The sequence below is a fragment of the Typopeltis vanoorti genome, chromosome 5, assembly GCF_054136105.1.
Source record: "Typopeltis vanoorti isolate ZY-2024b chromosome 5, IOZ_Tvanoo_1.0, whole genome shotgun sequence".
Classification (NCBI taxonomy): domain Eukaryota; kingdom Metazoa; phylum Arthropoda; class Arachnida; order Uropygi; family Thelyphonidae; genus Typopeltis; species Typopeltis vanoorti.
Window position 1 is genome coordinate 18,389,167 of NC_143553.1, and position 15,940 is coordinate 18,405,106.

The 15,940-nt window shown below is 34.6% G+C and overlaps 1 protein-coding gene across 1 annotated transcript in view; it reads left to right on the forward strand.

Moving 5' to 3' along the window:
• Ranbp16 (Ran-binding protein 16) overlaps window positions 1–15,940 on the forward strand; it is a 1,020,902-nt gene that overhangs the window by 776,726 nt on the left and 228,236 nt on the right. The window contains exon 23 of the mRNA XM_090392964.1: window positions 3,922–4,060. Within this exon, the coding sequence (XP_090249090.1) occupies window positions 3,922–4,060 (139 nt within the window). The remainder of the gene's footprint in view (window positions 1–3,921; window positions 4,061–15,940) is intronic.

The window sequence follows — 15,940 nt, forward strand, 5'->3', positions numbered from 1 at the left end:
TCACACCAGATTTAACATTAAACCATCTTCCTGTACTTCCTTCAATTCTAACTGCTGACTCACAACTCAAATAAAGACTAAGTATTGCTTGATATAATGCCCCATTGACACCATATAACTGCAGCGTATTGAATAGCTTCTCTCTTGGCACCTTGTCATATGCCTTTTCCAAATTGACAAAACTTAAATACAGATCTTTGTTATATTCCCATGCTTTCTCAACTATTTGTCGTAAAGTGAAGATCTGATCCTGACAGCCTCTATTTGGCCTGAATCCAGCTTGTTCTTCACCAAGCTTTTCTTCCACAATTCTTCTCAACCGTTTCTCAAGTATACTTGCATAGATCTTGCCAGGAACACTCAGTAGGGAAATACCTCTGTAATTCTCACATTCAGTTTTATTTCCCTTTTTATATATGGGTACTATGAGAGCTCTACTCCAATCATCGGGAATTCGTCCCTCTGTCCAGGCTTTCTGAACTATACAGTGCAGCCACTGTAAGACTCTTATACCACCATACTTCAGCATTTCTGGTCGAATATCATCTACTCCTGCTGCCTTTCCACATTTCAAGCCTTTGATGGCTTTTTCTACTTCAAGTATGGATATGTATTCCTGCCTGCATGCCTGGTCAGTGTTTTTTTATCACTGTGCTGTCATCACTGCTTGTTTCATTTAGCAGTTTTTCAAAGTAATTACTCCATACTTCAAGGATATCTTTTTCTCCTGTTTTCATTTCACCTTTATCATCTCTAATTCCTTTTACAGCACTCTTTCCTCTATTCCTAAGCTTCTTCAACAACCTCCAGAATATTTTGCCACCTTCTTGATATTTATTTTCTATATTCTTGCCAAAGTCCTCCCATGACTTTTGTTTAGCTAGTTTTACACACTGTTTAGCTTTCTTACATTTGTCTCTGTATTCTGTAAGAGTAAAAGCTGACTTATTTGCCAGGAACTTTTGATATGCTTTCTTCTTTTCCTTCACTGCCTCTTTACTTCCTGTGTCCACCAGGGAGTTCTGATTTTTTTATCTTTGCACACAACCTCACCACATGCCTCTCTGGCAGAATCAATCAATGTTTCCTTCAGAGTTTGCCACTGAATCTCCAAGGTTTGATTCCTGTTCTCAAACTCTTTCATTTTCTTTTCAATAATATTTCTGTATTTTAGTCTACAGTTTACATCTGAGAGCTGCTCAACTTTTATTCGCTTTAAAACTTTCTTACATGTTATTCTTTTCAATATGAAATTCAATTTTATCCTGCTCAAGACTAAATAGTGATCACTTCCAATTTCAAATCCCCTGTACACTCTGGTGTCCTGCACCAGGGAGAAAACATCACTATCAACAATAACATAGTCAATGAGACTTTTCTTATTCCTAGCCTCTTCTCTCCATGTGAATTTGTGCACATTTTTATGTTGGAACATGGTGTTAGTAATAACCAGTCCGTGTCCTGAGCAGAAATCCAACAGATATTTGCCATTATTATTAGCTTTGCTCTTTTCTCCAAATTTTCCCAAAATATTTTTGTATGTCTCACAATCATTTCCTACTCTACTATTTAGATCCCCAACAAGGACCAACTTTTCCTTTTTCATTGTGTCAGTTGCTTTTTCTAAAGCCTCGAAAAATTCCTCCACTTCTACCTTAGTAGAACCTTCTGTGGGACCATAGGCATAAATAAGTCTCATTGTCCAGTTCCCCATTCTCATATTTGCCCACATTACTCTACTTGAGACTGACTGCCATTCAAGAAGATTAGCCTCGTATTTTGTGTTGAATACTATGGCTACTCCTTCTTTTCCTCGATTGTTATTGCCTGAATATAACATTTTGTATTTATTGCTCAGAAAGATCTCACCAGTTTTGGTCTTTTTTGTTTCAGTCACCCCTATTATGTCGATCTGGTACTTATCTAATTCCTCAGCTAGCTCCATTTCTTTGCCATTCAGGCTTCTTACGTTGATAGTACTGATCTTTAACTCTGGTGATGTTGAGTTGGGGTTTGTTTTCAGATTTGTTCCAGTAGCTGACTTTTCGCTGTTCGCCCTGGTTCCCTGGCGAAAATAACGGGGGCCTTGTTTAACCGGGCGACGCCCCAGCCGGCATGAAATTTTGTCATGTTGTACCATCATTTTTTATTTTGGTTTAACCAATAAGAATACAATTTGGTCGGCTAAATCCCAAATTGCCAGCCCATCCTCGTTCGTTCAGTATCAAAGTAGATACCCAACAGGGTGCACCACGAGAAGGTGAGGATTGGACATTAGGTCAGAAGCCCTGGTCGGTTCTCTGCATTCCTTTAAAGGCTATGTGGAGGTCTCCTCTCAGTTATACAGCTTTGACCCTTAAGCACCCCAATTGTTATTTATGTTATTTATTATTATTTTATGTTATTTATTTATGTTATACATAAATGTTATTTATGTATATGTTAAACAGGTAGGGGATAATATTGCTCTTTGAGGAATTCTGTGCTGTATTTGTATTCCCTGGCTGTGATATGTGCCTATTTTTGTTACTTGCTTTCTGTCCATCTGTGAGATAATACCGATACCAGCTGTGCAATGTCCCTCTTATTCTGATTGTTGTTTGAATAACAGTATTTCATGGTCAAGTGTATCAAAAGCTTTGGTAAGATCAAGGCGTATGAAGATAGCAAATTTCTTTTTATCAAAAGATTTATTTATTTCGTTTGTAATGTTTGCTGCCTGGGTGGCCAAGTGGTTAGCATATCCGCTCTCCAGCCAAAAGGCTGTGGATTTGAATCCCGCCATGGGCACAGATGTTTGTGATTGTCTGTCAAAAATACTAGTGGTGGTGGACAGTAGATTGCGTTGATGGATGAGGTTGAGTGTTGACGATGAAGAGTTGTATAGTAGGTGCCCTCCCTGGAGGTGTCATAATAATAATAAATAAAAATAATGTCCTCTAATAACATAGTTGTGCTCTTCATTTTCTGGAAACCATACTGCTTTTGTGAAATGATACTATATTTCTCTAAGTAGTTTTGAAGTCATGTGTGTATTACTTTTTCAAGAAGTTTAGACATGACAAGCAAGTTAGCTATTGGTCTGTCATTGTGAATGTCATTTCTTTTTCCTTCCATGTTTGTAGATTTGTGTATCTATAGTAGTTTTTAGTTGTTTGAGAATAGTGCCAGTATTGATTATCATGTTCACAAGTTTCAGAAGTACAGGATTTAATTGTTCAAAATGTGCTAGGAGGTCTGTCAGTCTGATTTTGTCAATTTCTGGACTCATATTTTGCTTTAATTGTGAGAGAAAATCTTTCATTTCCAGTTTGCATACAGCAGGAAAGTACATGGTTTACTATTGAACTTTGGTTAATAGTTTTGTGTTGGGCCTAATGGAAAAAGTATATTTTTTGAGTTTCATGATGTTGTTAGTGAAGGCATAATTAAATGATTCTATGAGTGTCTTCTGGTTCTTCATAACACATGTCGACTTGCTGTTATACTGAGCACAGCAAAACCCTTTGTTCTTAATAATAATAATAAATGGTACTGTATAACTTATAAATCCATGACATTTTTCTTCACAGACCAATAAACACACTAACACAAAAGATAAGTATTAGTGTGTTTATCATATTAGCTTCAACTCGTAGTCAGTTATACAGTGTAAAAATTAGTCACACCATTAACAAAAGTCTATAAATTGCCCAGATCTGGTATTAAATGTGTGACTGTGGTATCTTAGTCAACCCCATTACACTCAGCCTGACTTCTGACTGGTGAGAATATTTGCCTGTCTGGTGAGGCAAACATATCTGGTAAGTTAAATTTGCATAAACACCATTAACCTATTCCAATAGCCAGGTTAATATCATTTCTCATTATTAAAACAATATATAAGTTGTTGTTGTTGTTTTTTTTAATTTTCTTCTTTAGGATTATCCAAAGTTGAGCCAGACATACTATGTTCTTTTGGAATGCTTAGCCCAGGATCATATAAGCTTTTTAAGTAATCTTGAACCTCAACTGTTTTTGTATATCTTATCATCAATTTCTGAAGGTCTCACTGCTTTAGGTAAGTTATGTTTCTTTCATTAATTGACATTGCTTGTTAATACATTCAATACATGTGATTGCACCTGTAGCCTACTTGACTTCTGAATAACAGCAAGATGTTTGTGGGGAAGCTTTGAGAAATCAAATGCATTAAAGAAGCTATATATCTGAGGATGCAGAAAATAAATGTTCCATTGTTCGTATAACTATTTTAGGAATGGTGAAAATAAGATAGGATTTCTAAAATGATAAGATTCAGATTAAGAGCAGTAATAAAGCAGTTATATTCCTGTATAAATCATTGATCAACCAATATCTGGCATAGCTTTTCTGTGTGATTCACAGAAAAGCTCTGTCGAGGATGTGCTGCCAAAATTTTTATTACCAGTATGTTATTGGCTTTTTCTTTTATGTACAAAAATAGACCAATACATATTTCCTGTTGCCATATAAAATCTTAAATGTTATACCTGGTATCTTCACTTTTTTACAGTAAAATTTTTGAAACTTCTTTTTCGATAAAATTTTTTTTTTTTTTTTTTACTTTTTGTTGCAATTTTTTTTATCATGAATTATCAGATTCCTAGAAGAGTCAGGAAAAGTAGAACTTGTAGAAATTCTTCAAAAAATTTATTCAAGGAACAGTGCAAATAGATATGAGGGACGTCCAGAAAGTAAGTTCAGATGGGCTGTCAGAGAAAAAAAAATATACTTACAAAAAAAACTTTATTGGAAATTAAAGTAGACATCTTTCACTACTTTTATACGTAATTTCCCCCATTATTCAGGCACTTATCATAATGGGGCACCGAGAGTTGTATGCCTTCGTCGTAGAAGGTTGTCGCCTGTGACACAAACCACGTATTGACTACTTCTTTGACCTTGTCATCGTCTTGAAACCATTGGCCACCAAAGAAAGATTTCAGATGTTTGAATGAAAGTCACTTGGTGCGAGGTCAGGACTATATTGGGGATGATGGAATTGTTCCCAGCCGAAAGGTGGCGAGAAGTTATTGTGTTACGTCGTCCATGTGTCGGCGGGCGTTATCATGAATCAAAACAATGCCTCTGGTAAGTATGCCATGTCATTTATTATGGATTGCACGATGTAGTTTCTTAGGGTTTTGGCAGTACATACTCACGTTGATTGAAGAGCCTTGACCCAAGAAGTCTGCCAGCAAAATTCCTTGTCTGTCCCAAAACACAGTGCACATGATTTTCCGAGTGATAACCGTTGTCTTCAATTTCGTCTTGACTGGTCATGAGGTGTGCCTCCACTCCATGCACTGTTGTTTGGATTCAGAAGTTGCATGTAACACCCAAGTCTCGTCCTCAGCGACAACTCTGCTTAGGAAAGCATTGTCATCCTCATGTTAGCTTGTCAAGTATTCCAACGCACTTCCCAGCAGATTCACTTTGTGTTGTTCTGTAAGCAACTTCAGCACCCAGCGTGCACACAATTTCCAATAATTCAGTTTCTCTGACACAATTTCATGAAGACATGAACGTGGAACTTCTGGAAATTGCAGCGAGAGTGATGTCATAGTGAATCTCCTATTCTTTTGAATTTTCTCTTCAACTGAACGCACCAAATCATCAGTCACTAAAGATGGTCGCCCGCTCCGTTCATCATCGTGCACACCTGTCCTTCCTTCATTAAAAAGTCTTACCCATCTTTGTACCATTGAATCACCCATTGCATGTTCTCCATAAACCTCAGTAACTTGCTGATGAATTTCAGCTGCTTTAACGTTCCTCACATTCAAGAAACAGATAACTGACTTAATTTCACATACGCTGGGCGATTCCATTTTCTTAGACATTATGAACACACACCAAGAAGCATACGCACTGTGAGAATGTCTGAAAATGACACCAACGCCTTGCTAAGGAATCAACAAACTCAGCACACATGCACACCATTGCAATCGCAGAGTTGCAGTGAAAATATTTAATAACGGAACTTGCTTTCTGGACGTCCCTCGTAGATTATCGTAATTGAAGAATATATTTTAGATACTCAACTAGACAACAAAACAAAGGTGAAAATCAGATAAAGATGAATAGACATAAGAGGATTTATTAAGACCACTGTCTCTGACAGCAAACTTTCTGAAAGGTTTGGATATTCTAAGTGAAATGATGATATAATCCAAATGATGAAAGACTAAGATGCTAAACTGCCAAGTTGTGGATACATAGCTGCTGATTATCATTCATGCTGTTGCTTAATAGAAAGAAACAAGTACATGTGATGATAATGTGTTTATTTTTATTTTATTTATTTAATTATTTAATTATTTTTTTTAATATCATTTCCACACACATGCATAGCCGGGTTTGGTTGGCTTAGTAGTTCAAGTATCTGCTCTCCAGCCAAGAATCTGAGATTTGAATCCTGCCAGGGGCATGGATGTTTGGGATTGTCCTATCAGCTTGCGACTCTACCACTTTTTTTTCTAGCAGGAGGCTTTAAAATCCAGTGAGGTATGGTAGTTACTATACGTGTCAAAATGATGTGACATGTGAATAACTAATTAACACGATAGTGCCACGTGTAGTTGAAAGAAGAATAAAGGAATATGAGTGTTTCACGAAGAGCTAGGATCCATACTTATTGAGGGAAAATTGCATGTGAAGGGCTGTTCTAAAGAAGAGAGGTAAATAGAATAAAGGGAAATTAGCAAGATAAGCCTGATCATGAACTGTACATGGATACCCACCACCAGCTGCATGTATTCTTACAGAATTAGAAGAAAGCCAAAGAATGGTAGTGCCCAGTTCATTGGAGCAACATCCATTAAAACACCTACAAAACAGACAGTGTAGAAATTGGCATATATAAAAAGCATTTTGAGGTTGTTCATGGAGAGATTCATCCATTAAGTGATTAGCCCTTCTGGATACAGTTGACCATTCTTAAGAGGATTGTTGGTACTACCCCAAATATGAAAACAATAGCCCAAGGTCAGTTAGATTTATGTTCTTGCAGAGTGTCAGAATTTGTGTAGGAAAGAAGTAGTGCCTTGAACAAAAAAGTACCAAGATTTCTGGAGAGAGAGGCCATATATATATGATATGCCTGCACAAGGACAGTTTGGATGTAAAAGTCAACCTAAAAAGAGTAAATCCAATCCTAAACAATATTAACACGTTGACCACCGTAATGTTAAAAAATTTTATGATCCCCGGGCCAACTACTTTTTGTTTTACAGTTTGCTGAAAGTAACATAAAATAATCATATTTTATGATTTTTTATCTATTTCATGCAGTTAAATAGATTTGTTAAGTGCGAATCACGTGTGCACCGCGCGACTTGACAAGAATTTTTTTTTATTGACTGGGCCAAGCTGTGCACAGGTGATTCGCACTTCACACAGGGTCAAACTTGCATATCTATGACACGTATAAACAGTTACATGCATTCAGTGTTTTGTCCTATGGAATAAATTTGTTATAGTGAAAAAAAGTTAAAGTGAGGAAGTTCATGAGAAAAACTGCAAAGTATGTCCTATTTGATCACAAAAGAAACGAAGAAATTATGAAAGAATTAAACCAAGAACCAATAATAGAAAAAATTAAAAAATATATACATAAATGGATGGAACACATTCAAAGAATGAAAACAGAAAGATTACCAAAACAAGCCTTAAAGTACAAGCCATTAGGAAAAACAAAACCAGGATGTCCTCTTAAACGATTCAACAATGACTTCTAAGGCCGGAACAGGCCATGCTAGGTCTAAATCCTTGATACGCATGATGATAAATATTGTTATAAATTGTCCTAATACAGGAGACTAGGAAAGAGAGAAATGTTATTTAGAAGCCTTGATAAATGAAGTTCTATCTGATGATGAACCATACGAATATTCGTAGGAAAGTTACAACGGAAGTGATCTCAGTTCTGTGTCTTCAGATTCTGATTCTCTTATTACTAGAAAGAGAATAAAAGTATCTACAAATGGTGATACTGAAGTTTTCGCTCCTAGTACATCTCAGTTTACTGCTGCTCATTCTGTAAAACAAACAATTGATGATGTTATAAGAAATCTGCATTTGACTAATGATTCTTCTTCAGATGAAATACTTCATCATCATCATCAAATTCCTGCCATGTACCCACAAAGGGTGTACAGGATATGATAGTACTACATGAAAAAATTATATCATTACTAACTTCCTATCTACAATTTTCCTCCAAATCAGTCTGTTACTTACCAAGACTTCAACATTATCAGATCTTATATTTCTGTCATCTGAGGCACTTTGTACCATATCAATCCACCTATATCTTAGTCTTCCTCTGGGTCATTTTGCTGCCAACCTGGCAGAGAACATTTGTTTTGCTAATCTTTCCTCGCCGATTCTGTTTAGGTGACCATACCACCTGAGCTCTGCTAACGCATTCCTGGATGCTGACAATGTCAAGTTCTTTCCTAATATCCCCTCATTTTTAATATGATATTGCCATTGATGCCGTTTACGCCTATAATCTTTCTCAGGACTCTCATATCTGTGGTCTCTAGTCTTTGGTCAAGTGTTTTACTTCTGACCCAGCTCTCAGATCCATAAGTTAAAACTGGTTTGAACACTGTCTTGTATACAGCTAATTTAGTGTTGTGACTAATTTCTCTCTTATTCCGTATGAATTTATTCAGTTGACTTCCCACCATACCAGCTTTGCTGATTCTGTTGTCTATTTCTATATTTAATTTACCATCTTCACTAAAAATCGTGCCTAAGTAGCTGAAATGTTTTACTTGTTCCACTGGTTCTCCATTCACATCACAGTTGACATTTTCAATGATTCTGCCTATTTTCATTGTCTTTGTCTTTTTATTGCTGACCTTCATACCATATCTATTACAACAGCTATTCAATTTATTCAGAGAATCTTGCAGACTTGTAGCAGATTTATTTAGAAGTATAACATGATCCGCATAAAGCAAAGAGCTGACATTAACATCTCCAATTTTGATATCATGTTTAATACCACTTTCCTTCATAATGTGATCCATATAGATAATGAATAACAGAGGGGATAATGTACATCCTTGTCTCACACCAGATTTAACATTAAACCATCTGTAAGGCTCTTATACCACCATACTTCAGCATTTCTGGTCGAATATTGTCTACTCCTGCTGCCTTTCCACATTTCAAGCCTTCGATGGCTTTTTCTACTTCAAGTATGGATATGTATTCCTGCCTGCATGCCTGGTCTGTGTTTTTTACCACTGTGCTGTCATCACTGCGTGTTTCATTTAGCAGTTTTTCAAAGTAATTACTCCATACTTCAAGGATATCTTTTTCTCCAGTTTTCATGTCACCTTTATCATCTCTAACGCCTTTTACAGCACTCTTTCCTCCTTTCCTAAGCTTCTTCAAAAACCTCCAGAATATTTTGCCACCTTGAAATGTGAATTCAACCGACCTACAATGGAATGAAATTACAGGTGATAATCTAAAACATTTTCAGTTTGTGGATAATAATTTTGGAATAAAACAAAATGTTATTCAAGAAATGAATGATAAACAGCCTGTAGACTTCTTTTTTATGTTTGTTGATGAAGGACTGCTGGACCTAATGGTGCAAGAAACTAACATATACGCTCTTCAAAAACTCAGTAAGACAATTTTACCAAAAGCAAGGATAAGAAAGTGGAAAAACACAAATCCGAATGAAATGAAGATATTTTTGGGTCTGCAAATTTGGTTCGGTTTAGTGCAGATGCCAAAATTAGATGTTATTGGTCAAATAATATCCTCTATTCTACAGAAATCAAACAAGTTATTTCAAAGAATCGGTTCAATCTTGTTCTCAGTAACTGGCACTTCACAGACTACGAGGGTGGAAATACTTCTGAAAGACTATATAAAATTAAATTACACCTCTCATAAATCATATAAGAAAAAATTTCCAGAAAATAATGACGCCTTTGAGTAATATTTGCGTAGATGAAACTTCTGTTCTCTTCCGAGGTCGTCTTGCCTTTCGTCAGTACATCAAGAATAAATGACACAAATTTGGCATAAAACTAAAACATATGATTTCAAGATATGCTCCGGCGCAGAAAAGACCAATACCACTAATAGTGTTCCAACTTCGATTGTTGTGGGACTTTGTAAGAATCTACTTGACCATGGACGCAATATATATGTGCATCCATGGCCAATTATCATCAAGTGCATCAAAGATTTAGGCCTAGTATGGCCTGTTCCGACCTTAGAAGTAATCGTTTAAGATGACGTCCTGGTTTTCTTTTTCCTAATGGCTTGTACTTTAATGCTGGTTTTGGTAATCTTTCTGTTTTCATTCTTTGAACGTGTTCCATCCATTTATGTTTATATTTTTTAATTTTTTCTGTTACTGGTTCTTGGTTCATTCTTTCATAATTTCTTTATTTATTTTGTGATCAAATAGGGTATTTTGACAGTTTTTCTCATAAACTTCATTTCTGCTGTTATTAATCTTTGTCTTTTTGTTTTATTGTCCAGATTTTGCTTCCATGCATTAAGACTGTTAGGGCTAATGTATTGCATATTTTTAGTCTGGTTTGCTTTTGATCTAGGTTTGGTTTAAATATAAAGTCAATTACACCTGTTATTTTTAAATATTTTGCAATTTTTACGTTTAAATCTTTTTCATTTTTATATGTGATCATACATCCTAGGTAGTTAAATAAATTCACCTGTTCTAAGACCTTGTTATCTATTACTATTTTAGTTCTTGCTGGATCTTGTCCTTTAAAGGCCATAGTTTTTGATTTTTCTGTTGATATTATCATACCATAATCTTTGGCTATCTCATTTAGAACTCAAATAGCTTTCTGTAAGTTATCTTCAAATTTTGTAATTATTATTTGGTCGTTGGCAAAAAGGAGAGTGTTTAAGTTCACTGTAGAAGACAGTTTAATTCCTTGATGTAAATTTTTATTCCATTTTATTATTATTTCATTCAAGTAGATATTAAAAAGAGTTGCTGAGAGGAGACATCCCCTTTCGGACCCCCTTAATTTATCTCATTCGTATGTGATAGCTCGTGATTTAATCTTATTTGTATTTGATTATTTTCATATATACTTGTGATAGCTTTTAGGATATTATTTGATATTTGTCTTTCTTTTAATATGTTAAATAATATGTTTCTTTTAACTTTGTGAAATGCTTTTTCAAAGTCAGTAAATGCAATATGTGTTTCTAAATTATTTTCTCTTCTTTTCTCTATTATTAATTTTAGGCAAAAGGCTGGATCTATACATGATCGTCCTGTTCTAAATCATTCTGTACTTCTAAAAGTTTTCGGAATATTTCATTAGTTTGCTATTTGAGATTCTGCTATATATTTTGTAACAGGAATTTAGTATACTGATACCTCTATAGTTTTTAGGGTCATCTCTATTACTTTTTTTTAAATATAGGAATCACAATTGATTTTTTCCATTCTATGGGGGGGGGGGGGGATACAACTTGAATAAATTTTATTTAAAAATAATAAGAGTCTTTCTTTGAATCTTGTTCCTGCATATGTATATAGTTCTGAACCAGCTTATCTTCTCCACGTGATTTTCCATTTCTTGTTTCTTTCAGGCTGATTTCTAATTCTTCTTTAGTTATTTCCTTTTCATTTTCATTAATTGTTTGCCAGTTGTCTTTTTTTAAAATATTTGTCTGACTACTCTGTGTAGTAAATTAGAAATTCTTCTAATTTCAATTCGGTGTTTAATTTTATGTTTTCTTTGGTATATGCATTGAAGTGTTTCAAAATCTTATATACATTGGGTCTTATTTTGTATAAATCATGTTCTAAATTAGAAACATTTGTTCCATGATTCTCTGTCTTTTTCTGACTTCTCTTTTAGCTATGACTCTTATTTCTATTTATTCTTCTAATCTTTTACTGCTTAACCATTTGTGATAGGCTTCTTTTTTTCTTTTTGATGATTTCTTTGATTGTATCATCCGAAATCTTCAGTTTTTTTCTTTTATTCAATTTTTTTGGTCTTTCTAAGCTTTCATTTGCTGCTGCATTTAGTATTGTTTTTATATTAAGCCATTCTATTTCTTCATTTTGTTTTATTTTATCTAGATATTGGTTAATTCTTTGTTCATACAGCCATTGTATATTTGTTTCATTTAATAGTCTAGTTTTATAAACAAATGTTTCAATTTTTCTTTCTGTTCTTGTTACTTGTAGCCATTTAGGTGGTAATCTTAATTTTATTTTAACAAGGAAGTGGTCACCTTATTTCATATCCTCTGTGAACTCTAACATCTAGTGAAAATTTTGATATCTTTTCATTTAATATGAAGTAATCTAATATTGATTTCCAACCTCTTGCTGTCCAAGTATATTTATGTATGTCTTTATGCTTATAGAAGGAATTCATTATTTTTAGGTTATTATAAACTACAAAGTCAATCAATTTTTTACCATTCCTGTTTAGAGTATGTTCTCCATGTATTCTTATATTATTATTAATTTTTGTGTTTCCAATTCTTGCATTTAAGTATCCTGCTAAAATTACGTAATCATTTTTATTTATTTTATTATATATGGTTTGTAGCTGATTATAAAAATCAATATTATCCTGTTCTCTTCCTTCTTCTGGGGCATATAAACCAATTATTATTAAATAGCCTCTATCTATTTTTATTCTAGCTTCTATTATTCTTTCATTCCATAATTTATAATGTTTTAACTGTTTTGAAAGGGAGTTATGAATCCAGATCATGACTCCTGCTTGTGCTCTTTGGTCTCTGTGGGCTCCACTTTATATATCACATTAAAATTTTCGGTTCTCATAGTTCCTTTTAATTTCTTTTTTGTTTCAATGATTACTGCTATTTTAAAACTTCTTTCATTTAATAGTTGGTCTACTTCTATTTCTTTATATGCTATTCCTCCTACATTCCAGTTTGCTATGTGTATTATATTTTGTCGTTTCCAGTTTTGTTTTACCTTTTCCATTCCTGGGTCGTTTTCCTTAGATTCAATCCAATTATCTTTTTCTGTCAGCTTTCAAGTAGAATTATGTTCTCCATGTCAGGGGACTAGCCTGACGATGGAATAGTTCAATAGTAGGGCTGCTACCTTAAGGCTTCTGAACTAGCCTTCTTCTGATGGTCCATGATAAATATTATACCAGTTTTGAATTAGCGCTCAAACTTTTGAATAGACAAACACACCCTGTAGACACTTTGAGAAAAAATCGAAAGGGAATTCCACAGGATATTACCCAGAAGAAATTGAAAAAAGGTGAAATAATTGGTAAAGAAAGTGACACAGGGATGGTGGTAATAAAATGGTGCAGTAAACGCGAAGTGCTTGTGTTATCAACAAAACACAGAAACAAAATGAAATCGCTTACAACAAGAAATGGTAATGAAGTGCAAAAGCCGGAAGCTATTATAGACTATAACAAAAGCAAAAGTTGTATTGATCTATCTGATCAGGTAAAAGCTTATGCTTCTTGCTTCGAAGAAGTGTGAAATGGTACCAAAAACTCGCAGTTGAAATTCTTTTAGGTTCTGCTGTGGTGAACGCTTTTTTAGTATATAAGCGAGTTACTGGTAAAAACATTAGCATCACAGAATTTAGAGAAAAAATCGCAAAAGAATTATTAGGAATTACACCAAAGGAAAATAATGTCACTTCAACTTCAGACAAGGAAAAACATTTTAGAAGAGGTTGGTACCAGTAATAGGAGATGTACATCTTGCTACAAAAAGTTAACCAAAGAACATAATAGAAAATATGCAACATCTAAGGCCACACAGACACTGTGGAAATGTCTTCAGTGTGAAAAATTTTACTGTGTTCACTGTTTTACTATTGTGCTTAACTGTACTTTGTAATTGTTTAGTAATAATTTCACCTAATTATTTTTTTCATATCTGTTTGTCTAGTGTTTGTCATTTTTTGTTTATTAGTTTTTCAATTTTTTAGAAGAAAAATTTATGATTTGACACATTTATAATGACATATATTTTAAATAAATATTTAGCACCATTGTTATTGTTTTATTCAACATTAGAAATTGGCCTAAATCAGGTAAAAATAAAACCCCTATAATAGGCCACTGTTGTACATGTAGTTGGAAATTCTACTGCGCCAACTATATAAACCTCAAAAACTTTCAATATATAAACCTGTTTACCAGGTTTATGTAGTTAGCCCCACATTTCCATTACCCATAAGCATTTCATTTAGATATGAATCACAGGTGAACTATGCTGCTTGAAAGAAAAATCTTTATGCGAAGCAAATATGATTCACGCAACTCATTGAAAAAATGTAGTGTGAATCATATTTGATTCATACAGTGGTCAGCGTGTTAAAAGTAAGAGTAAGAAAGATCTTTTTTCCAAGTGATTAGCCATGACTGTGTTTCAATAGCTCTGAAATTGGGAATAAAGCAGCCATATTTCATTATATTGCAAGGATGCTGTAGAGTTTTGCAGATTCAGAAAACTTGCACTGTGATTTAAATCTTCACCTGCATAACAAGGAAGCTTTCTTCCCACTGATTCCAGGAGTTAGCAGTATGGTCTGCAATCCCAGCATGGTCATAGTATTGGTTCTAGATCTATTTTTTATGTTCATACATGTGGATTTTCAGTCTTTCCTGCTGGCCAAAATGGAAAGTTTTTAGCTACAGAAGATCCTATAGATTCTTGAGTGTTTTGGTGATGGAGAGGAATTTAAAATATTAACATAATTATGTAAGATCTTACATCCATATGCAGTTGACTATTCTTAAGGGTTGCCTTTCTACTTTTCTAGTGTACTACTTTATAGTGTGTAGTTTTCTGAGACAGAGATGTTTATTTGTTTGGTAGGGGAGGCATTGACTAACTTAAGTGTTGTGGATAATTGATTTCAGCAATTGAAATTGGTTATGATGAATAGTTCGGACTTTTAGCTAATGAAACGCCTTACTTTTTTGAAGGGCAGCTGTGTGAAAGATATACCTACCTGTAGGTAAGTGTACTGTAGACAGAAAATAATCTGTTGACTGAGGCAAGTGAGTATAGTTTCAATAAAGGCTAAATAGTTTGTTTCCTTTCTTTGGTAAAATGTATTCTGGAGTTGGCTACATTGACACCACTGTGTCATGTAGCCAAATTTCAACTACCCATATGATAGATTTATGAGGCAGAATTTAAAGCACTTTTTCAGAGAAATTTATGAATAAATTGAAGTTGGTGATGAGGGGGATAGCAGAAACTGAAGAACTGAGCATTGTGCCAGTAATATCTTTCAGGACAGATTAAGTGTGGAGTGTTTGGGAAGAGGGGATCAGTAATGAAAGAAAGCATGCAGGCTAAGTATTTGGCTGATATATCATCATCATCATCATCATCATCTGACCTCCATGAAGTCAGGGGAATCTTTCGTGGAAGGTACACACTATTGCATGATGCTCATTCAACCATGCCTTAAACTGATTCATTGTGTCTACATTTACAACATACTGAGGCAATGCATTCACTCACTATTCACACTTCATGCAAAGAACCTACTCCTCATTCCTCTGCTCACACCCTCCTTATACAGTTTCCATTGATGGCCTCTTGTTCTATCCACCCCACCTTTTCCCATTCTTTGAAAGATCTCTTCCATGTCAACCTGATTCAACCGCTGACTAGCTTATACGAGGGTGGTCTGAAAAGTTCTCGGCCTAACAATGAAAAAACGAATTTATAATTTCAAAATTATTTTTATTTTCAACATAATCTCCCTTAAGACTAATACATTTATTCTAGCGATGCTCCAGATCTGCAAAATACCCCTCTGTAACTGTAATCACCCCTTGATTTGAAGAAAAGCATTGACCAGCGAGGAAGATTTTTAGTTTTGGGAAGAGATGGAAGTCAGAGAAATCTGGGGAAT